This window comes from Chrysoperla carnea, chromosome 4, assembly GCF_905475395.1.
Source record: "Chrysoperla carnea chromosome 4, inChrCarn1.1, whole genome shotgun sequence".
In the NCBI taxonomy this organism is placed as follows: domain Eukaryota; kingdom Metazoa; phylum Arthropoda; class Insecta; order Neuroptera; family Chrysopidae; genus Chrysoperla; species Chrysoperla carnea.
Genome location: NC_058340.1, coordinates 50,514,757 through 50,541,532, shown reverse-complemented (window position 1 = coordinate 50,541,532; position 26,776 = coordinate 50,514,757). Strand labels below are relative to the sequence as shown.

General features: G+C 29.6%; 1 protein-coding gene across 4 annotated transcripts in view; it reads right to left on the bottom strand.

Annotated features, from left to right (window-relative positions):
• LOC123298038 (zwei Ig domain protein zig-8-like) overlaps window positions 1-26,776 on the bottom strand; it is a 498,844-nt gene that overhangs the window by 47,243 nt on the left and 424,825 nt on the right. For 3 of the 4 annotated variants that reach the window (XM_044879910.1, XM_044879911.1, XM_044879912.1), the window contains one exon: window positions 6,304-6,373. The exons of the other annotated variant lie outside the window; for it this stretch is intronic. In XM_044879910.1, the coding sequence (XP_044735845.1) occupies window positions 6,304-6,373 (70 nt within the window). The remainder of the gene's footprint in view (window positions 1-6,303; window positions 6,374-26,776) is intronic. 4 annotated transcript variants of the gene reach the window in all.

Sequence of the window (26,776 nt, the reverse complement as noted above, 5' to 3'; positions counted from 1 at the left end):
GACTGCCCTTGTTGAATTTCGAATTAATTTTTTAATCCAAATTTTCTTTTCTTCACCTTTGCAGTATATTACATTATGATTAGCAATATGTGTTAAAATGGTTGATAACTCGCAATAATCGGTGGCTCCTTGATTCCAGTATAAGCCATGGTAATTATTTGAGAGCCAAATTGTTTGTTTCTTATCTGAATCACTTAATGTGTTAAATGGAAATGGTGGTTTGAATACATAATGTCCAAAATGGTTCCCATTTGTATCCACAAAACTAAGTTCTTTAACGATGAATTCATTGTTTACTTTGAAACCCTGTACGTCCACTATGTACGCCATTTTAAACTACTCTATTCACAATATTCGTGAGTGGATTGTATTTAAATAATCGATCATGGAACACTATACAATACGCACGCGTTTTAGCTGGGAAATTAACACTAGCTTCAAACTCAACGCGCAAGTCCACTGTTGTAGATTTAAGTGACTCTGGATGCTTAGAACAGTCAATGACAAATAGAGGTGATTTATTTATAAACGTTTCTTTATCTAGCAATGGTTCTGTTATAGAGCGTCTATAGTACGATTTTTGAAAATTACAATACATTTCATACAGTAACGCTGTTTGATTATTTGTGTAATTTAGATTCAAATTCACATATGGGTAGGCTTCACCATTTAAATAGACTTTCAAATTTGTTATGTTACAATGGTCAAACTGACTGGAATCTTTTAAAATGTTGCGGTCACGATTTGTTTGGAAACAGATAACAGCGTAGTTAGGACATTCTACACTAGTTTTAACACTCCACACATGTCTATCAGTTAATGGTAGTTCTGGTATAAGTAGACATTCCATTGATCGAAACCATAACCTCAAATCATCATTTTGATTGACTAAGTTGTATAATTCGACTCGCATTTTATCAGACACTTTAACGTATGGAACACACCATTCTAATTTGTTGATTTTAATTTTAGGTTTGCTTGTTGCGACAGTTGAGGTAAAACAATTAATATCATCATTTGCACGAACAATAACGATTTCTTGTTTCATGTTTACGAGAATTTTAGGATAATCTTCAAAAAAACCCATATACATTTTCAACGGAATACGAACATTGAAGTAACCAACAGCATTCTTTTTAAAATTTTCACCAAAGCCAGCATTCTCTAAAGCTTTACTTTGATTTTCGTTTAGGGATAGATAGTTTTTTATAGTGCTAACGATGCCTACGTTATTAATCACATCAATTACCTTACCACCAATTTCATAACGAATTTCATGAAACATAAATGATATAGCATTCGATATGAAGCTGGCTACATTTGTATCATCATCATCAGTCACTTGACCTTCGATATTTAAAACACTTTCACTTGGTAATGTGTACAAGTCTTGTGATTGAATGCAAATTCTACTCTCATCGCTTGATTCAAATTTCGATGAATTATAAGCTTGGTGGTTGTGATACTCTAATCCTGTAATAACATTATCGTACCCAGGTACATTGGTCACTTCTAGTATTTCTGCCATTCTTCTTCTTCTTCTTAATACAATTGAATTTTATTCGTATAACTGATTTCTTTATTTTAAACCAGCAACTAAATTTTACCCAACAATTGGCCGTTTTAGTTTTAAGCCAATTGATTGAAGAAATTTTCTATTTTCGTATGATAACTGTTTGTGATTATTTATTCTATTGTTGCTCGATTGAGGTTGTTTTATGAGACGGTTTGTAGAAACACTGCCTCCAGCATAACGTGTAGGATGATTAAATACAAAACCCATTATATCTTTTTCAAGTGTAATCCAATTGTAATGTTTTCACCTCGAAAGTTAACTAATTTACCAGTTTGGTCCACTAACGTGAGCGTAATGTTGCTTATAGTTTGACAGTTGATTGGTAAATAAATAACATTCATAGGATGTATCACAATTTTATAACCTGGTGGTAGATTTGGTGAAAAATGAAACAATGTGTGACTGATTTCATTGTTATGATACGATCCATTTGTAATATTACATTGAACATAAATTGTTTCTACAGGTAAAATATTAACTGTATTGTCACTTTCATGTCTTTTATTTGCATCTAGTTTTCGTTTATTAAATCCCAACATGCGAAAAACAGAATCTGATGGTTCACAGTTTATTATCACGGTACACTTTATTTCACATTTTAAAGTATTTGTATTAGCATTTATTTGTAGTGTCACCTCATCACCTACAGCTTCTTTTAAATAACGTTCAATATCTTCAACTTCATAAGATCCTGGTGGTATTTCTATGACTTTATCATCGTAATAAAACATGTTATTGTAGCTGTGTATATTAGGTATGGAATTGTACCCTTGTAAATCTACTAGACCCATTTCATAATTTTCATTTTTATCTAATTCAATTGGTGGAGAATAGTCTGTTGTTAAAAAAGAGCTATTCCCTGTAAAAGTAAGCATGTATGACATCTTGATTTTGAATGAAGTGAATACAAGACTTGCTGGTTTATTTATTTAATAAAAATTGTATACATAGATGTCCACAAATCGGAGTATTAAACTGTTGTTGCCTATCAAAATTATATTGAATGTCACATCCGTTAAAATATTTAATGACTTCCACTGGCGGTCTCAAATTTCCAAAACTATCATAATAGATGACACTTCGATTGTACTTTTTATATGCCGTCCAGTGTGTACCACTATTTTTGGATACATCATGGTTGATAATTCCTGTTTCATATTTATATGGTCTTTTGGGTAGGGTGTCACGCATAAAAACACCACGAAAATACGGAATTTTAAATTGTTTAGCATACGCACGTAGCTCCGTATCGTAAAGTGCTCTACGTGGTAGCGTTTCAATTAGTTTTTTGCTAAATATAATCCCATGCCTTTGTTGTACGGTCTTAAATACAAGCCTTTACCCATTGCTATAGCTTCCATTGTTTTGTTGTGTCTTTGACTCTCATTAAGTTGATCACGAGCACTTTTATAATTTGTAACAGCTTTAGCAATACCCGACGCTCCGCCAGCCAAAGCACCTAAAGCAGAGAGTCCTGCGAATATTGGAATTAATGGAAGTATACCACCAGACTTTGGAACTGGTATTACACGTGTGGGTGCTTTAATACGTTGACCTCGCACGGCTGCTTTTGCTATTTTTACTGCTGCTTTTAAGTCCGTTGGTTGTGATTTTTTCAATGCATTTCGTGCCTTTCGCACTGATGCTGTAAAGTTTATAGTTTTCTTTGTCTTTTTCATCTTTTTCTTTTTTAATCCCATACCAAGTGAAGTTTTTGCCTTCATGGCGCTTGTAACGAATAAAGCGGATGCTTTTTCACCAATTGTTGAATCAGATGCTTTGGCACGTTTCCAAGCGGTTTCAGCTAATTGTTTATCTGCTAGATGACGCTCCTTTAAGTCTTTACTTTTTGAATATGCTATATCATGTACCATACAAGCCTGATCCAATGCGTTTTTTGGTTTATCACCACGCGCTAATCGTTCTGCCAGCTTAGTTCCAGGTCCACAATATTGATAAGTTGGTATGTGTAACTCAAACGGTAATTTATTTATAAGTGTGTTAACAATACCTCTTCCTTTGTGTTGTTGCTTCTGATGTGACATACTACTAAATGATTTAAACAATTAAGTTCACATATATTTAAATGTTTATAAAATGGGTTGTATTGAAATTTTAGTCTTAGTTACATTAAAAATGCGTTTTCATAAACAACAACCCGCTCTGAGTGTTGAAAATTTAATACCAGAAAATACAGACACACAAACATATCATGGTCCTCTATTTTCAGATTCACTACGAACAATAATATGTGGCCCTAGTGGTTGTGGTAAAACCAATGTTATGTTGAATTTAATTTATGATGAAAACGGTTTACGCTTTGAAAACATTTATGTGTACAGTAAATCTCTTTACCAACCGAAATATCAATTACTAGAAGAGACTTTAAAATTAGTGGAAGGGGTTGGATATTTTCCATTTAGTGATACTAGTGAAATTCTTAGTCCGAATGAAGCTCGAGAAAAAAGTCTTTTCATTTTTGATGATGTGAGCTGTCATTCACAACAGAGAATTAGAGAATACTTTAGTATGGGCCGTCATCGAAAAATTGATTGTTTCTATCTATGTCAGAGCTACGCACGTGTTCCAAAGCATAACATAAGGGACAATGTTAATTGCTTGGTGTTATTCAAAACGGACGAAATGAATCTAAAACACATATTCTACGATCATGTTGGCTCTGATATGAATTTTCAAAAATTTCATGATTTATGTCGACATTGTTGGAGTTCACCAAATGGATTTGTTGTAATAATGAAAAATTTCTCTATGAATGCAGGTCGTTATAGGAATGGATTTGATGAATTTATTGAACTGTAGTGTCACCAATACTTTGTGTGTTTTTTCAGATTCATAATAATAATTTTTTTCTGTAAATTTTTTTTAAAATGTAAATTTTAATCATTAATAAATAAAAAAAAAATATTTATAAGATTTTTATTAAATAAAACCTTTATTCTAATCTCATAACACGTGTAAAATTATTTTAAGATCTAATACGATTCAAACAAGTTTAAACATGTTCAAACAAGTTTGAACATGTATTTTTATTCAAACAAGTTTGAACTTGTAACAGGATGATGATATCATATTTTTCAAGGTCAAATCTATTTCAACATATTCTTGAGAATAGCTGACACGTGTAAAATTATTTTAAGATCAAAGTCCATTCAAACAAGTTTGAACATGTATTTTTATTATGTAAATTTCAAGTGTCATATTACATTGCTTAATCATAAAAAAATATTAATATCCGGTCACGTGTTTTGACACATGTAAAATTATTTCAAACAAGTTTGAACTTGTTACAAGATGATGATATCATATTTTTCAAGGTCAATTTAACATATTCTTGAAAATTGCTGACACGTGTAAAATTATTTTAAGATCAAAGTCCATTCAAACAAGTTTGAACATGTATTTTTATTATGTAAATTTCAAGTGTCATATTACATTGCTTAATCATAAAAAAATATTAACATCCGGTCACGTATCTTGAATTTTATCATGTATATTTAAAGTGTCAAATTACAATATTTTTCAAGGTCAAATTAACATATTCTTGAAAATTGCTGACTAATGTCAACGTCCCGCCCCCCGTTCACTCCCCGTCAAGCACCACTATTGGTCAAAGCCAATGACGTCACCTGGTAATTTCCCGTTTATGCTTAGGCAGCCATTCCTCCCCACCAATTCAACCACACCTCCCGACGCCATCTTGATTTTTACAGTGCTACTATTGGTCAAAGCCAATGACGTCATCAATGCTTAGGCAGCCATTATTCCCCAACACCACACCTCCCGACGCCATCTTGATTTACTATTGGTCAATGCCGAGGTTTCCAACATTCACCTAGGTTTGCCCTTTTTGGAAAAGTGTACCATACTTTGGGGTTGAAAGTGGGCTCGATTATCTCATCTAACGTCCAATTCCCGCCCCCTTTAACCCCCACTTCCAAAACCGCGCCCACCACTTTAAGCCCCACTTCCGCCAAGAAACACACTAACGCTCTGTCAGCCACGCCCCACCACACCTCCCAACGCCATCTTGATTTACTATTGGTCAATGACGTCATCTATCCCCTCCAACTTCGCATTCAACCGAGGTTTCCAACATTCACCTAGGTTTGCCCTTTTTTGAAAAGTGTACCATTCTTTTGCGCCAGGAGTGGGCTGACTCTTCTACTTACTACTCTATCTCTCTCTGATCATCAATTTGAACCTTAAATTAAAGATTTCTGTAAAAATTTCATATAATTAATGTCAACAGTTCATGGCCATCTTTTCTGAAATATTCAATGAATTATGATTATTTTACACTTAAAAAAATTAAAACTGGGCATATATATATTTTGGCTGTGTAAAACAATCCCTTCGAGTGTTATGGAAGGGAGGTAAGTGAAATCAAAAAAGGTTTAGACTGTAAAGGGGTGATTTTTACTTTTAAGCCCAGTGAAGTGGATATCAAGTAAGTATTAGATAAAATGAGACCAAATTTATGAAGCCCTCCCATTTTCGGGATTATGCTTTGGAATTTCTAAACACTGTGAAACTATGAGAATTCTCTGAGTTGCTTATGTTTATTTGCATAAAGTGGCAAGTTTATCTCAATCTCTAATAAAGTTGGGTATGCAACATCGACAAATGAAATAAATTTTTGTGGTTTCCTTCATATTTTTTTCCAATACAAATTTATTTTTGACAATAACTTTAGGCATCAAACTTACGAATTATGATCCATCCAATGATCTTCATTAAATACATTATGTTGTGTGTTGTTTCAAAACAATGGATTACCTAGAACAAAAAAAAGTAAATAAATAAATAAATACTTAAAAATATAACTACAGTAAATTCTTGTAAAAAGCTCCAGATAAAAATAAATAAATATTATATTGTAGTTATGTATAGTCAGCAGTGAAGAAAATTTATATACCGACTTATGACTCTCGTATTCTAAGAAAGATAAGTTTAAGGTATTTCGATTCTCTATCGTACGGTTTATGAGAAATTAGCTATCAAAGGCAGTGTTTTTACCAACAAAAGAGCACATTTCTCATAAACCGTACAAAAAAATCGATATTAATTTTTCACAAAAGACGCATGAAAGGGTGATTAATTGATACATACAATTTAAAATTTTTGGTATCATTTTTATTTTCACATTTTCCCGTGTTTTATCATTTTAAGTCTTACTGTAACACATGTAATGGTACAGTAATAACACTTACAATGGTTTAAGTTTTGCGTTTATTTTTTTACTGATGCACAGTTTTATTTAAATTGTTTAATAATGGACCGAGAAAGTTCTTAAGTTTGGTATAACTATTAAACTTAAAGCTTGAGGATTACTGATAAAAGTTTTTTTTTTTTTTTTTTTTTTGTAAATGATAACGTTTATAAAAGTCCTTATTGACTAAAAACCAACATTTATTACGACTCCATATACAAACACGTAAAAAGGGCTGGTTTTCATTATTAATTTCTCGAAAACCATATTGAGAATTGAATTTAAATTTATACAGAAGACATATGAAATTAACTGACACACTCCTCCGTAACTGACACATAAAATTTCAGATTTTTTGGATCACTTTCGTTTTGGTATTGAAATGCCTTGTCGACCTTAACGCTAAAATCTTCCCCAAATACATAAAAGCTAGTCCAATCGGTCTAAGATTTCTTAAAATCGCTGTGCCAGATAGTTATGAACGGATATACAAGTTTCCTTAAAAAATTTAACCTGCTTACCTCACTGCTTAGACACTTTAAAGAATATGTGGAATCGATAAATAGTTCAAGACAATCATGGCTCATGGCAAAAACCATGGACAGTATACAAGCAAGGAAACTCAACTCCATGTAACCTAATATCTACCAAAAAAAATATGGCAGTTGTGTTCCTTTTGCACAGAGATAGAGATTAAAATAAGGCAAATATCATACTGTAATTAATTTACTCCTATTTATTATACTTCGAGGCTATCATTTCTGCATCGACGCTAATATTTCTGCTATTTTGTTGTCAAATTTTGTCAATTTTCTCATTTAAGTTGAGTATCTTTGTGTAGTGTCCATAGCAAAAACTACCATTTTTTACAAATCAAATGTTTTAATGAAAATTTCATCATATTGCAGAAATACAATATGTACATAATATCACGGATATAAAATTCTTGATGACACATTATAAGTATATATGGCAATGGTGTGTTAAAAGACCAATCAATTTAGCTTTATCAGTTCTCAGTTGGTGTAGTTGTCAATATTGTAGCTCACATAAAATTTTACAAACTACACCATACCACAAGAATAAGATTTTATACGTAAAATAAAAGTGTAGGCACATTTATTTCTCATATGAAGATATATTATCAATTTTATAATAATATCAATGTGTAAGCAATAGTAGTAACTTTTCGTCTCTTTTTTTTTTTAACTCTCTGAAAGAAAGTTATTGTTTTTACCCTGTAAATTTATAAATTTATGATGTTTCTTGTTTTCATATACTTACTTATAAAAATTTATATAAAGAAACTCTCTGCCATTTTTTCAATATTGTGTAGTCATAACTTTCTTTCAACATACACGGTAGACAAAAGAATGTAAAAGGTGGTTTTTCATGTTGACCTTCAAGCCGTGACTAAAACCTTTTCTGTATTAACCTATACTTACCTTTATCGATCCTGGAAACACAAAGATAAAAAAAATACTGTAAATTTTCCTTTATAATTTCCCTCTCATAGTCGATTGTGTCTACATAAACTTTTGGCTGGTTGCAAATAATAACAAAAAAAGTACGCTGGCATTGCCTATTGAGATTTTATGACGATTAATTTCACAAATAAAATCTACAAAATTTAAAAATTCCTCAGCAAATTTTTCGGGTAAGGAACACTAAACTTGCACTTGAAACATATTTAAGAACACTCTCCATCCATTAAATTACCTTTTTCCTTAAAGCCTTTTCCAAACTGATCCGTATATGAAGATCATCGTCAATTTTTCAGTTTTTTCCGGGTCGGAACCCTTAACTAACATTTTAGTAGCTCAGAACACTCTCCATTAAATTACCTTTCAAAAGAAACAAAAAAAAATCAAAATCGGTTAATCCGTTTAGGCGCTACGATGTCAAAGACAGACAGACAGACCGATGCATACACATAGCGGTCAAACTTATAATAACCCTTCATTTTTAGTGGGAGGGGGGTTAAAAAAGGACCTGATTTCTTATAAGAAATTATGTTTGTAATTATAATTTCACACCGTTCATTGAAAATTTCTGTATCACACATCAAACGAGATCAAATCTAATCTAGAAAATGGGATTATTTACTTGAATGAAAATATTTAACATCAGTAAAGCTGTACAAAACTTTCTCTATAAAATTTTCCAAATTTTGATGAAAAATATCTATAGCGTTTTTATGCAGTGAAAGAAATTTCTTACTTAGTCTTTTCGAAAAATTGTAGCTTAAAAAGCTGGTGAAAATAATAGTGGGTCATTCAACGGTTCCTTGAAATATTTTTCTTGTTTCATGATAGTTGAGAAAATAATGACCTAATGAATATTTATTATTTTATATAATGACTACGTTATAAAGACGTCACCAATTCCTAGTTTTTTTACGTGAAGGTAATTCCTGTATATTAAAAATGTGAAAGTTAGCTTATGTGGGTTTTTGTTACGCTTTCACGAAAAAACTACTGAATGGATTTGAATGAAACTGTAAAATAATATAATCTTTTAAGCGCACAAAATTGTGAAATTTACTAAATTTAAAAAACCCTCGACAAATTTTTCGGATAGTGGAACGCCAACTTCGCACATGAAACATATCTAAGAACACTTTGCATTCAATTTCCTTTTTTCTTAGAGCCTTCTCCGAATAACTGAACCAATTTTGAGAATTGTCGCCTATTTTTTAATTGTTCCGAGTACGGAACCCTAAACTCGCACTTGAAACATTTCCTTTCAAAAGAAACAAAAAAATCAAAATCGGTTCATCCGTTTAGGCGCAACGATGCAACAGACAGACAGGCAAACACACACACACACACATAGAGGTTAAACTTATAACACTCTCTTATGGGTTCGGTGGTTAAAAATGGTGAACGAGATACAATTTATGACCACCTGTTCTGATACACTCAAGGAATGAAGAATAATTAACATTTAAAAAGAATTAAAATCTGTACATATATTTTACCTATGTAAAACAATCCCTACACCTATTTCGAGTGTAATGGAAGGGAAAAGTTGAGAGCAAGAGAGGTGGAGGCTATATTGTAGTGGCTGTTACTTTTAAACTCCGTGAAGGATGGGCTTGCGGATACCAAGCTAGTATGATATAAATACTATCTTTAAAATTACTTTTACATCTTATTGTTATTCATCATAATCATTATATAACAAGTGAAATTTACCAAATTAAAAAAACCCCGGAAAAAAAGGGATTTATTCCTTGTAAACCGATTTTTGAAAACTTTGATATAAAATGTTCTCAATCGAGTCGGTTCGATGGTTTAGGGGCTACGATGCCACTGAGAAACACACAAACTCACAGATAAACACTTTAAACTTATAACACTCCTATTTAAATCAATATCAAAGTGATGGTCAAGGACATCAGATGAGATGAAAAGGATACTTAGAGAGCTATTATTTTTTGGGTCAAATTTTTGTAAATATTTTAATTGAAATTGAAATATTTGAGTTGACTTTGTTCCTTCGAATTATTGTTTTGAATTACCTAATTATTTTACCAATTCCCTTTTCGAAATTAATTGAACCAGGTTTATTTTACCATTCATTTCCATAGTAATTATTTATGCGTCATACCTTTTCCAAACTGAATCGAATTTGAAGATCATCGCCTAAGACACTTGACACGGAAACCTAAGACACTTGATTGCTAAGAACACTCTCCGTTAATTTACCTTTTAAAGGAAACCAAAAAAACTTAAATCGATGTTTACTGGGACCAGTTTTGATTCGAAGATGGTTCAATTTATAAAGATTTTGTTATCTTTTTAGGAATGAATATAAAAATTTACTTAATCAGAAAGATATGCGTAGCCTCGCAAGACTACAACCACTACGGCTTGTTCGATAACATATCGGCATTTTTTTATTATTATAATATGATATATTTCATATATTGAAAGGGAGTTACAGTTTTGTTATACGACATATTTTCAAACATTATCGTAAAGTTACATTAGTCATAAATATATTAGAAGTCATTGAGTTTTTATTGACTGATTTTTTACACGTCGTAGTTTTGTACAAAAATTTAATCCATCTTATATAACGAAAGTTTCTTTTTTAACATTCAAAATGTTCTTTAAAAAGAACTTGAAATTAATGAGAAAAAAAGACAGCATAATGTATTTTGTAATAAAACAGTAGTGGGTAAGATGTATTGTTTTTCATATACGTTGTTGGTATTATACATTGCATCACAGTCCGGTCTTAGCTGGGTATACATTTTGAGGTCATTTATAGTTCGCGCAGAATAATGCGCTTGTAATGTGTAAAGTGACATCATAACAAAGGAGGATACGGGATAATAGACTTGATTTTTGCTTTCAACGTGGATAATGCGACATTTTTAGGGGATATGAAAATAGCTATATAGTTTCTGATCATTGCCAGTTAAATTTTTCACAAGAAATTCAAATGATTTAAGCCAGCATTTGAATTCTATAAACTGACAATAATTATATTAACATACTAGCTTGATTATACAAGTATGCCGAAAAACTCGATTAGTAAAAAAATTTTTAGGGAGTATAAAAAAATATATATTTTTGAAAAGTGGTAATCACGTCCTTTAATTTGTTTTCAAAAACGCTATAATTAAATCGAAATTTGTTTTTTGACATAACTTTATGTCCTCGAGAGAGCCGCATGTTCAATTTTATGTGACTTTGCATATAGTCAGCGGGGAATCAAGACACTTCTAACGATACCTCATTTGTCAAATTATGATAAGTCGTTTAGAAGCGGGATAGTCGGATAGAAGGTGGGAACAGATGAACATACATACATATTGGTCAAGGATAATTAATGCCAAAGTTCCCAATTTTGACCAATTTACGTCCAAATTACGAGCTTTGGCATTTAAAAGTATCTAATAACTAAAGAAACTTTGGGATTTAAAAATAAACTCTATTTTTAGCTTGTATTTGATAAAAAATTGTTAAATTCTGTCGACATGTGGGTTTCACAATAGCTCAAGCAACGGAACTACCTTAATAGGACTTTCTTTATGCTATTTTGTTTAATTTAAGGAAGTAAACGATAATTAAAAAAAATTAATAAGATTTCTTTTTACAACGATATCTAAATCGTACATTTCTCTGCCCCCCCCTCTATATGACACTAAGTTGTTTCTAATTTTATTTTTACCAGTCTATTATTTATTTATTGATTTTAATTGTATATTTGTCTTTTTTATTATTATTTTGTCTTTTTATTTTTTATCATATTTTATCTATTAATTTTATTGTACATAGTTTATTATACCACGCTAGGCTATGATTGGTGGTTTTTATTCTTTTCATATTTTATCTTTGTATATTATAAAGATTATCAAAATATATATTAATATTGTTGTTATTAAGTTTTATTTTATTTGGCTGCCCAATCACAACTATTCACATTCAAAAAAAAAAAAAAGCTTTTTGTTTGCAAATAAAAAAAAAATGTAAGACATTTGTACAAAAATTTATTATTAAGGTTATTTAAAGATACTCTTTTAAATAAATTATTCGTAGTGTGAAAGAAATTTTGAAGAAAATATTTACATTCCTTTTCAAATTCTGCCCAGTTAATAGCAAAATCTATCGATAAAATACAAAATCGTTCGAGATACATTACACTACATCGTACCCTATACCTATTGGGCTTATAATGAATCAAGCCTGGAATAGATCGAGATTGTTTTCCAAGACTGGTTCAGGTGTATATTAATATAATGCCAAGGTGGAGTATATATTTATTTGAAATTTTTAGTTTTAGTACTTTAGTATTTTTAAATGCCAGGCGGCTAAAAAGGGTCGATTTTTTTATTAAATTATATTTAATTATTATCAATTAGTTAGCTAAAGCGCTTGGCATTAATCCTCGAAACCTCGTTTCTATGATATATGTGTATTTTTTTCAGATCTCTTTTATTAAGATTGACTCAACAAGACACTTTTATTAAGATTTTCCTTGTAGTTAATGTCATTGTACCATAGCTAACGTCAATTATAATCGAAAGACTTTGACGTTTAAAATTTGTATACAAAATTTAGTAAACAAACATAAATAATAAATAAATAAGTTAATGTGCACAAACAAAACAAATCAAATATTTGTTGAGTTGAAAGAATTATTAATTGTACGTAGAGCAAGTATAGCTCAGTTGCTTAAGGCTCTTGGCATGAATCCTGGAAATCCAGGCTAGACTCCAGGTGTGTGTGTGTGTTTTTTTTTCAATTCTCGTTAATTAGCACATTAGAGTAAGCACAGGTCTACGGAGTTTCGACCTTTTATCTTAATCCTGTGATAAATATTCATAAAGCGTCTGCGGGTGGCCATCCCACTAACGGTGTAGATTTCGCGCGGGTCTGCAGGTTTTTGACACTTACGTTAACCCTGTGTTTTGTTGTGTTTAAATTGTTACAGGGGTGAATCGAGCTGCGGGATGAATTTTTGTTGGTGAACTGAGGGGAGTGAATTGTCTTTAAGTGATTTATGACGCATCTTTTTATTGAATTTAGTGACAACGCGAAAAATACCATAGACTGTTGGTATAAAAAAACGAGCGCTATGTGGCTTTCAGAAAAAATTTCGATTTGATTACAATAGTTTTTTATTTATTATCTTGTACTTAGTTTATCATATCAAAATTTGATACTATAATACTAAACTAAAATAGTAAAAGTATATTTTTTTTCTGTCTTTATTAAATAATCAAAAATATTTTTATGTGCAAATAAAAAGAAAACAAATTGAAATACTTTTCGATCGACTTTGTTTGAACTTGACAAGACTGAATCCGCTAGTGTGGATGACCCCTGTGGATGAGTTCATGTGGCTATGTGACCAGTGTTTCATTCATTCATATATATGGTGTAAAAAAATGAAAATTATAATTTTCGCACTTTAGTTCCATATGACAAGATTATATGTTAATTAAGAAAATAATTACCGAAAATGAAAATTTTTTACCTTATTGTGACTGCTATAAAAGCAAAATTCTCAGCAAAATCTTACTGCCTACAAAATTATAGAAATACTTTTATGGTAGAAGGCTGTCGTGCGTTTTTTGGCGTAGATTTTATTATAGTCGAGTTTTTTGATTATTTTTACGTTTTCACTAACTTGAAACCTATTGCTGTTAAGTTTTTGACGTAATATTCGAAGAATAAGTTCCGAGAATAATTGACGTGTAATAACGATACTTCTAGATATCATAATGATAAGGTTATCATTGAGTTAGTCACCATATTAAGCCATAATCCTTTACGTAATAAAAAAACAAATAATATTATCACTAAAAGGAATTAATATTAATTTAACAACACCTGATGCTCGTATATACCTACATCGATAACACTATATATACACATGTTTTGATGCCATTCGCAGGTGTTTGAATATAGAATCAAGAAGCATTAAAAAATAAAGTAGATTCGAGTGATTTTTGGATACGGAATATTGATGATGGCTGAGTGTTCAGAATATGTGAGAAATTTTTTTATTTTCTACAAAAAACTCAACTACCGATATAGTATCGATATCTACAACTTACATTTTTTAAATAAAAATATTAACTTAATTCTTGAAAAATTCTTTAATTATATCAAGAAATTCATTTTAAATTATGCTAATTAATGTTGAAAAAAATATTTAATATGAGATTTCCTGCATAAAATTGAAATTGAAAACAACTTATGATCAAAAATTTTTGTAAACTTATAATTGTTGTAATTACAATAATAATAAAATAAAATAATTTTCTTTGATATTTTAAAAGTACAATTTTATGTCTTTACTTTCCCCAACTTTATTAAATAATTGATAATTATGAATCTCAAGGGTCGGGTTAGTTTAGACAAACGCCTTTTTATCATATAATTATTTAGTATATTGACACAAGGGACCCTAACAAACATCCTGCCATTTCATATTGAACCGACTCAAGCCCGAGCAATGCTTGCAAATTTTTAAAATTTTTTATTTTTATGCAAATTCATGATAATTTTTTATTAATTTCACGTTATGGACCTGTTTATTGGCCTCCAAGATCGCTTGATCTAGCCCCATAAGAAGACTTTCGTTGGCGATGTGTAAAGTCAGTTGACTATGCCGATAAGCCGGAGATTGTCGAAAACTTGGAATACAATATTCGACTAGTTATTGTGTTTGAAAATCGAACAAATTGATTACGGCATCTATATGCCAGACACGGCGGCCACATGCCAAAAGTAATATTCAAACGTTATTGATATCAAAATATATTTTCGGTAAAGTCATTTTCATTGGTAAAAACAATACTTTTGTTTTAAGGTAGGTAGTACGAGCACCAAGGCAATTTTAGATTAATGGTTCAAATTATTTGAACCTTTTTTTCAACTTTCATAATGAATTTTGTTATAACTTCATGAATGTAGACGAAAAATAAGTAAAAACTTTTTCGATATCTGCCCTGGTTTCCGAATTACCGAAAGCTAAATACTTAAACCAAATTTTCAACTTTCGACATTTTGAAAATCACTCTAGATAGCGATTTTTTTTCTTACCTTTCCTTCTGCCTTCTTATATTATCAATATCCTTTTTCTTATAACATAATTCACCATCGAAATTGAGAAAATATATTTTTTTTTTAAATTTGTGTTCCTACTACCGTGCTCATATATCCTTAATTTATCGGGCACAAGGTTTTTTTTTCAATAATATATTAAGGTTTTAACATTAATTTAAATAGTTTTTTTTTTTAATTTCCACCTACAGGTTTTGGAGAAAACTATGAAAATATATCATCCCATCTACCATTTTATCATAAAACCAATGTTAAATATGCCTACTTTTGAAGTCATTTATTTATTAAATAATCGGGCAATCTCCTTTAAAATTTTCAGAATTGATTTAGACTTAGTATAAAATTACCTTGGTGCTCGTACATCCTTGAAAGTCTAAAAAAACACCAGTTAACTGATACATGACAAATTGTTATCACAGAACATCGAAAATTGTAATTGAAAACTCTAAAAATTCGAAAATTGTAAAAATAAAAAATGAAACTCATATTCATATACACAATTTTTTTTGCCAGTAACAAAAAACAAATGTAGGAATAACCTTTTTTTAATTGATTTACCTGCCGTTTCATATAGTTTTTTATTCTAATTTTGATTTTTACGTTCGATGAAAATAGTGATATCTTACATATCATAGTTCATATCATATTATATTATTTGATCTGGAAAAAAAATTTTAAAAAATAGTCCTACATTTCATTATTTTATTTTCGCTACAAACTTATATAACAATCTGAGTAGTAAAAAATATTAGATTTATGAGAATATTTTTTTCATCCAAAATTTATTGTCATATCATGCTTGTTTAATATATATTTTCCTGATTTTAAAATCGGCTTTGGTCAAAATTTCTTGGAATATTAATACAGAACGATATTGCCATCCTAAACAAAAGTCAAAAGGGCAAATTTTATAAAACCATTCGTTTCGGAATTGGCCTTAAATTACCCAAATAGCATGTTTCGTATTTCTATACGAATTAATTATAAGTAGGTAGATACGTATTATGGTTCCTGAATACATGCGTATTTATTCATGTAATTTTGAATGATACCGTAAATAAGAGTAAGAACAGCGTCAAACCATTCATTTAAGGTTTACGATATGTGCAAATATGTAAAACTCATTAATGATATTTTTAGGGGTTTAGGGACGTAGCTTGACCTAATATACGTTATTATTAAACATTAAATGGCTAAGATTTATTTAGCAACAAAAATATTAGCATATAATTAATTGATATAGAAAAATGAAACTTGGTTTTTGGTAATTTGGAATAGTTGTAATTTTGAAGAAAATGGATTTACAGAAATTCGTCCGATTGAAATTTTGATTACGATGGCAATACCATCCTGTAACAAACTGTAAATGAGCGGGAATTGTTGTTTAAAAAGCTTATTGTAGGTGTATAAATAGGAATCAAAAAAGAAAGTTTTCGATTACAATCTTCAATCTTTCAAGTTTTGTGTTCAAATGCTTTTAATTTAGACAATTTGTTCTCGTTCACAATTTCATAATTTTTATAAAAACTCATGCATATTTACATAAACCAAAACAGGAAAATAAATGTTTTTGTTAAAATTCTTACTTATTTTGTTTACATTTACTTCAGTAGCGTAGCATGAGTCACGTTCACCCTTGATACCGTCGTCAGTACTGTCAGATTTTATATGGATAATTAAAACGAAATACAATTTTTTATAAATTAAAAAATTCCCACCAAATTACGTTTCAAATAGCACACATTTCCTTAGAATTATGGTCATTGATTGAACTATAATTGGTTTTGAAATATTATTAAATAAAAGTTTAAAAAAAATGAGTAATTCTTACTTAATAATAATAATTTAATACCGTCGAAAATTATGTGGATTATCATACAAAGAGGAATGTATCCCATATAAGAATGAAACGTGGATGTTTAGTCACAAAATTAGTTCAACTAATACTTAACTGTATTGTGGAAGCTATAGAACATATACTGAAACAGAAATGTTTATTTCTTAAATATAACTGAAGGATTATTAATGTTTTCAAGGTGATGTGTGGTAGGACCAAATTGTAATTTCCTTAATTTATTTTATTTTATTTAATATTATAAGACACATTATTGGAATGTCACTTTAGGGTAATATTAATAGTTTAATCATAACTTTAAGGGAAATTGCGATTAGTTTCTAAAACTCTTTTATAACTGCATATTTACATAGATAGCAGTATTTGTGCATTTTTACAAAAAGTAATACTTCTCTGCACTAAAATTCTATATAAGAAACTTAAAGTGGTCTTGGCCGAAATATCAGATAATTTCTTTTGCAAATATTTGACATATATAGAGTGATATTTTCAAAAAGGTTTCAGTTAAATCACATATTCGCACCGCGTGTGATTTTTATTGGAGGCGTTTCCATGGTAACGATACACTACTTTAATTATAGAATTGTACGGATGCATATATAATTGTATGGATTGCATTTATGACTTACATTGAAAATTTAATATTATTGTCTCACAAATTTAAATAAATAATTATGATAATTTACATTTAAATAATAAAATTTGTGCTATTTGATTTCTTATTTTCACAATTTATAATGCATTAAGTTTAATTAATTAGTGTTCAATAATTTTAATTTGACATTTCCTATAACTTTATCGCCAAAATTTTTCACTGGAAGCGCTGGCATCCATTTTATTGTCCCTACCATGACTACACACACAACGAATAGGTGGTATTATCACGATAAAGACTATTTGATAAATTTCCTACAATGCGCTACTGATTTTATAAACACTTATAAAAATAAAAAAATAAAATAAAAAACAAATAAATAAATAAAATAAAATGAAAACTGTTTTAACCAAAGTGTTTACTGAATTTTACTAAGTAGATATATTCAACATTTTTGTATGTAGATGTGTACCTTCTGTATATTATTATATAAAGTGTAAGGTAATTGTAGAAATATATAAATAGAAAAGTTTGCATGAAACTGTTTTATGATATGAATAAATTAGCTGTTTAAAAAAGTATTTTCCAAATGAAAAGGTTATGTACAAATGGTACTTTAATGAATAGCTTTATTTTGTCTTAAAGTGTGTTTTACTTATATTATTATATATCCGTTATTAATATTTGTTTTTAGAAATTTCTACATTGAACATATTTTTGTTTCATTTAATAAAGCTTTGATGAAATATTATTTTCTTCCATATTTACTTAGTATCATCAATCATTTTTCGCTTATTTTATTTATGATCCATCCACTCTTTGTTATAAAATAATGATTTTAATCAGTAATGTAGGTATTAGCACAGTAAACCATTTAAAACAAAACTTCAAGTTCAAGAATGGACATGCTTATTTGTTATCAGGTTAGTTAAAATAAAATATGTGAGAAATTGACAGGAAGATATTCGATTTCCTGTATCTCTATATGTTAGGCCACCATCTCAATTTTACTATAAAACACACTTTCACCAATTCTTCAAAACCTAGACACAAAATATTCCACTTAACATGTCTATATGCTCAATATATGTGCTAGGATTTTTTTCGATTGAAAATCCGGAATCGTCTTTGATCAATTTTTTCGTGTTTTATAAGGATTATGACCAATTATGTTGAGCCTGCAAATCACTAGAAAATTACTCAGAAGAAAATTTCAATGAAATCAATGCGGGACAAAAAAAAACGGTACATGGAATGTATAGACAGATATAATAGGGGATAATCTTGATGTCAAATGGGCCATATTACCCATAAAATGTAAAGCTAGACTTGAAACTATGACAAAATTTGATAGTGAAATTAAAATTGATTATAAACCGAAGAAGTTATAAACAATCAAAGATTGCATTCAAAGGTTGTCCATCACCTTTTAGCAAAACAAAGTTTTATATGCAATCTCTATGGCGTTTCCCATGTATGACGTCACTAGCGGGTTTCATCCTCTTTGTTTAATTAAGAATTTTAAACGTTCATATCTTGTATACGAACTATGTAAAGATTCTTATAAAGCAACTTCACTTTTCTTTTTAAGAAGTGAGAATTATTCATCTAAAGTGATAAAAAAATTTTAGTCCGATCCCCTATTCATTGAATAGACGGATGCTAAATAAAGAAAACTTCCGTTGAAATCTCAAAACTTATTTTTCTTTTTGCCTATGAAAATGTGAAAAAAGTCATGCCTTAGAAATCAACTTTCTTACATTTAGTTTATTATTTCCTCCAATTTCCCATGCAGTTTTATTCATCAGGTACCATTTTTGTAGATATAAATTTTCGCATAAATAAATTGTTCAATCTTTGTGCAGTTTTCGGTCAAATAAAAAAAAAAAAATTTACTTATTGTAGAGGATAGAAGGAAGGATAAAGGTTATTTATGGGTTTTGTTGTGTTAACAGGTATGAGTACTGAATAAATGAATGAACTGAAGTGAACTGTTATGAAACTTTTGAATTTTAATGTATAAAATATTATTTTTTATTATTTATGAAATAAGCTTCGAGTTCCAATAATTCATAAACTTTTCGTCTGTTTTTAATATGAAATATTATAAAAATATATTTATTTAATTTTCAAAATGTGATCAATTTTAAAATGTCATTTAAGTACAAACCACATCGAAAGACGATATGATATTTTAATTTAGTATATATTATAATTATCTATATTTATATATTATTATTATTATTATTATAAGTATAATTATCTATCTGCCTTTGTAATCAGTATCGAATCAGTTCTTTTATCAGCTGCGTTAAATTAAATATAGCTTTCAATTTGATCGCTGAGAAACTTTTAATTTTGTAATTTTATCCATAGCTTTGATTAACATTTGTGTGTAATTTTACCATTCGATTATTTATGTGTTAGTTTGAACAAATATTACAACAAAAAAGTCTGATTCACAAGTATGCAAAAATGAACCCCGGTTCGCTTCCGTTACTTTACTGAATTTTTTTTATGTGCTTGATTTAATTATAGTTTTGGAAACAAAAATAAGTTTCAACAAGCCGTGGGTACGGTCTAATGCGATCCTTGCGGTCCACACGAACAATATCCAAGTATAATACATAGTTTAAAAAAAAATTAACAGACTTGAAACTACTCGACCGAATTCTTTTAGAATCATATTGCCGTGAACACTCTCGAAACGACACCTCAACGAAGTCGATATCATTTTTGTTCGTGCAATTTCGATGACAAAAAAATGACCAGGAACGTACACACTTTCTCTTGTGACGATCTTTAAACAGTTCAGTAGATTTTCTTCAGGCATAGTACTGCCCATGCAGGAATGCATCACTATGGCTCAGTGCGGACTATGATGAAATATTTTTTTGAGGTTGTTGCCCGTGGTCTCAAAAACAAACCCATGTACATATCAATAGACAATAACTAGGAGCGAATTTTTGGCGTTTCAGCTAAAATTATGTAAAATATGTTATAAGCTAAGGTATTTGTAAAACATATGTTATTTTTACCTGTTTCTAGTTGGCCCTTTAAAATTATTTTCTTGGCGTGATTACCATTCAAATTACCAAATTCTCAGAAACCTGCACTGTCTCTTGAACAAAATCTAATAAGAGTGTAATGTAATTTATTTAGCCACTAAGACCATAAATTAAGACGAAATAATGAAGTTTATTATTTTTTCTTGCTCAAAAGACATAATGTTATCTTATCTTCCCAAAAATTTATTAAAACATCTCTTCCCAGATTTTGTCCCTACGGTTTTATATCATGATCATGATTTCTGAAATATAAAGCAAGCAAATATTCATTATCATATACGCCGAATAACATGTTCGTTCAAACGAACCAATTTCACATATGACAGAGATATAGAATACATCCTATCTTTTTCATTAAGCATTTTGTTGAATCAGCCCAACACAGACAGCGTAGGAAGCTGTAACGTAATTTGTCGAGTTCTCAGAATTATGATATAATATTTACTTGCGAAATAAGTAAATAATATGAATATTTTAAGCGTTTTAATATTTAAGTCGCGTACACGAAGGTTTAGTTCTCCTTAATTTTTGTTTGAATGTTATCTAAATCAATGTTTTATCAATTTGACTATACGGTATATTAAGAATGTAAAAACTAGACTTGATCAAATTTGAAAGTGAAATTAAAATTGATAAAAAATCGAAGACGTTATAAGCTTTCAAAGATTGTTTTTTCATCTCCTTTTAGTCTCCTAAAAAGCTTTATATTATAATTTTGGTACATGGATAGTTTATAATCTGGATTAATACATAGAATACTTTATTATTTCCTTGACCCAGCCTTTTTTTCGTCTATATTGACTGAATCACACTGAAATCAGATAAATACAAATGTTACTTATAGAAGAATCAATTTGTCAACAGCTTTCAATCGAATTCGTATAGTACACAGATATTTACAGGCAGACATGCCAAACTTATGACACTCTTCTTCTTGTTTCGGAGAATAGAAAAAGTGTAATTGTGTACATCATTGATTTTTCAATGGGTTTCAAGTAATATTTACATAAAAAAATTGCACGTTTTAGTCGTCTATGTGAGTTAATTTTTTTTTATTTTCTCTCTTACTATCACTCCCATTGTAAAAAGACTAAGATAGATATTTCATAGAATTTTTTCTTATCACTTTTTAAAGAAGGTGTCAGATGGACGGAAGGGAAATATTAAAGTAATAAGGAGATACTCTCAACTCAATAAGTAAAGTGTATACGTGTGAAACATAATAACTTTTTAGGTTTTTATAATAAAGTTAATAACATGGAACACGGTGTGTGGTGCAATGTATGCATTGAGTGAACTTTAAAAAAATTCTGGTACATTATAATACCATGTATATGAAATGTACCAAGGTATACTAAGTTTAGTCCCAAGTTTGCAACCCTTAAAAATATTGATGCTATAAACAAAATTTTGGTATAGGTGTTCATAAAATCACCTAATTTGTCCATTTCCGGTTGTCTGTCTATCCTTCTGTCATCACGATAACTCAAAAACGAAAAGAGATATCAAGATGAAATTTTATAGTGTGCTCAGGACGTAAAAAGTGGGGTCGAGTTCGTAAATGTGTAACATAGGCCATTTGGCTCTTGGGTCCGTAAGAACATTCTTGTAAACCGTTAGAGATAGAACAAAAGTTTAAATGTAAAAAATGTTTCTTATAAAATAATACACAACTTTTGTTCTAAACATTTTTTCGTAAACATCACTGTTTACCCGTGAAAGCGCAAATTGTATAGAATGTATTATATGGGAATATCAGTTATATATGTGTGACATGTATGTATGTGTAATGTGGCAGAGTAATCAACACTGTCTATAAATGGTATTTCAATAAGTAACTCAGTCAATTGTTTGTTTTCACTTGTTTAATATAGTGTTTTGATCAAGTATCAATGTCATGTGTTATTAAGACATTAAAGACTATTATTATCTAATAAACTATTGATGGCAATATGATATTTTGTTATCCGTTATTGGATTCTTCTTAAGACGAACTTTACAATTGCATGAGAAAAATAGAAGTAGCTTCAAAAAAATGAAACTTCAATGAACAATCTCCTTGTGAGAAATTAGCCTTTGAAGTTCAATGCTATAGATTAGGTATGTCAATGAGAAAATGATACTAAATTTGCTTTTGAGCACTTATTGGGTGAACAAAAATCAAAGAAAAACAACGATTCTCACCCGATCACTGAAGTTAATCGCCAATGGGCACACTTAGTTCTAGGGTGAGTGACCACTTGATAACATTGTGTTGTGTTGTTGCTTTTTTTAATTATTTATAATAGTTTTTTATACACACGTTCATAATTTCAATGAAATTTAAATTATTTATACTATAATTAATTAAAAAATTTCAAAAAAAACACAATTATTCCAAAGAATTAAATTTTCACTTCCGTTAACATAGTTGCGAATTCATATTTGGGTCCAAAAATTTTCTCAGGGTATTTATACTGCACTCAATTTCATTTCAAGGCGACCGAAGGGACGTTTGTATGCAGGGTATGAGCAGAACAATTATTTTTATTCAATATATGAAATAAAGTAGCTTGATACCCGCCCGCTGGGCTCAAAAGTAAAAACCATCGCTTTATAGCCCCCACCTTTCTTGATCTAACTTATTTCCCTTCCATAACACTTGCAGAGATTGTTTTACGCAGCTAAAGGTATGTACAGTTTTCAATTTTTTTTAATTGTAAAATAGTCATAATTCATTGAGTATATCAGAAAAGATAGCCAGGAATTGTTTGACATTTCCAATTTTAAATTTTTACAGAATTCTTTAATTTATGGTTCAAAATGATGATCATACATCTGATCTATAATCATCATTTTGAACCAAAAAGATTTCTGTAAAATTTAAAATAGAAAACGCCAGATTAAATTTAATTTAAAAAAATATCTTTATAAATTATAGCTCATGTGTTATTTAAATAAATAAATGAATAAATTATTTTTATTCTTTTTTTAACAATACATATATTGTACAGAATACATCAGTTTCTTTAAATCATTTATCACAGTTTCATTAAAAACCATTCGATAGTTTTAGCGTGAAAGCGTAACAAACAAACAAACATCCTTACTTTGACATTTATAAACTATAGGAATAGGGATAATCATGCTTTTGTGGGCGTGTGCATGTGACCGTGTGAGAATGTTTGTGTGTTTTAAGTATGATCTAATCCCAATGTTTACAGGTTTGTGTACTCCGAATATGCGTGTATAAGGAAATATAGAAAAGAAATCTTAAATTTTAATGATAACATTATTCGAATATTATTTGATTGCCTTTTTTGTAGTTTCTATACGTACAGATTATCATCTCCGTAATATATTGACGGAAGTTAAAAAATGTTTTATATTAGTTTTTTATGGTACTTACTCTGTTCGCCAATAAGAAGAAGCCTTGTTAATTTTTCCAACCGTATACAAAAAACTACAGCTTTACATTATATATATATATATATATATATATATATATATTATATGGTACTACGTATTATTGGCTTGAAGGTTTTATTTACGTTTTCTATGAAATTAATGTTGTTTTTAAAAGTAATAAATTATGCTACAAATATAATTTATTTAAATTTTACTATAAAAAGGCAATGAATATGCTTTGAAATTGTATAAACACATTACGAATGGAAGTACAATTGGTACTATACCAATTATTTTAAATGTTCATGATATTGTTTCCTTTGTATAAGGTAAAAAATATCTTTGCATACTATAATAAAAAAAAAATTTGTCTCCAAATTAAAAACACTTAAATAAAGCCGTATTGTTGTTGCTTTTACGTATTTTCTACTTATTAACCATACGCAGCAAATGGTAGAACTTATTAATCAAAGAAAAGTTTGAAGTGTCTGATTGCCTGTGGTAAGTAATGGAGTGGCTCTTGAACATGTACAGATTTTACCATTATAGTTTATGTTATTCTCTATAATCATCGAAATGGTTTCAGATTTTATTCACCAGCTCATTTCTTATTTTGAAGAACAAAAGTGGACTCTCACAAAAGTGGTTTTTAGTGGATTCCTCAAACGAATACACTCAACTTTGATTAATAATCGTTACTAAATAATCGCAAAAATTGCCTCATTTCAGAATTTTTATATTCATTTTAAAGCCTGGAGTCTCTTCTTTAAGGAATTCTCAGACATCTCTTGTGAATTTTTTGATCTCTTTAAGACTTTAGTTAAAAGGAAAAGAAGTTTTTTTGAGGAAGAAAATTTTTCCACATCCAGGGCGAAGCAAAGGTTAAAATCAATAAGGCTTATAAAACAGAACTTCTGGAATCATGTGCAAAGACCATCTTCATAACTATTTTTCCTTTATCAATCGTTTTACAGCCAACTGGTATTACTTATGGCGTGGAAAAAAGAAAGTGTAAATAAATTAGCGCCCAAAGCTAGATAGTTGTGAGATTTCAGCCGACTTTTTAATGGAAAGTGTAGAGACATTTGGTGAAAAGTCATCAAACATACGTCACTTAGACTTTAAACAAACATATTTTTTATTTTACGAATATGTGTTTACAATGAACGAATACCACCGAGCATGGAACCAGTAAGTAGTTCTACAATTCCTGGATATTTTTAACGTATCTATTGTACATTATCAGCTACACATTTTTTTTAAATCCATTTATCTACAAATGCAACATTATTATTGCTGGAAATTTTATTTCCTTTTCTTAGATTCGAAATTTTATTCGATTTTAATCATTTTGTTTTATTTTCCAAATATTGTCAACCATTGTAATAAGATTTGGCTTGAAATACAATAAAATACTATCTATTCTATTTTATTCTATTTTATCTAATATATTATTGTATGTTATCAAATAGGATGCCTCGCCTATGTTTGTTCGCTTATAGCATGAGTTTTATTATATAGTAATTTTAATGCTGAATTTTTTATGTGAAGTCCACTTTACGTGAAGCAGGGATATGAATATTGAAAAAAAAGCGTTGGGAAGTGTAAAAAAAGTTAGTAGCGCAGGAGTTGCGTTAGCTAAGAGAATTCTCCCAGAGATTGAAAAAAGAACACATTTAAAAAAATTTGGAGAAAAAAATCACAATAGTACTTTTTTGCTTAAAACTAATTTTAATTGGAAAAAATTCAAAATTTTGTACATTATGGATCCCTCATTAATCGGTCCATTATTCTCATCAACAAACTTGACCTTTCAAATACTAAAACTCTTTTTGATAAAATTTTATTCAAATGGGACCTAAATTGCGACCGCTAGAGAGTTTACAGACACTTAAAAGTATAGATACATATGTATCTATACTTTTATTTTTGACATTCAGTTGGTAGGATCGATGCATATTTGAAGAAATTTTTCCAAAATTCCACCATCAGGACAAAAGCAATAGTTCCGTTTCCTTCGGCAATTCGCTAATATTTGAATTTATACATTGTACTGTTTACAGTTTTCTTTTTTACTTCTTCTTTAGCCTTTCGCTGAAAAATTCGTTTAAATATTCGAAAATTTAGCATTGATTTCTGACTTTCTCAATTAATATGGATTTTTACACTTCTAGGCAATTTCAAAGACTCGAAACAATACATCATTGAGATTACAGTTCCATAATACCGCAAGCAAAGATGCTGAAATTCTTCAAGAATATTCAGAAACTTTTCATATTGCATTACTGTATTTTTAGTGGCACAAAACATAAAATTATTTCAAAGCTACCCACTTTTGCTAGCAATTTGCAGTATGGTTCCAGAGTTAAATTGAGAAGTATAGTAATATAATGAGGCCATAAATACAATTTAATTAATTTTACTAGAATCAAATGGGCTGCAAATGCACAAACATGAAACAAATCCATCGATACATT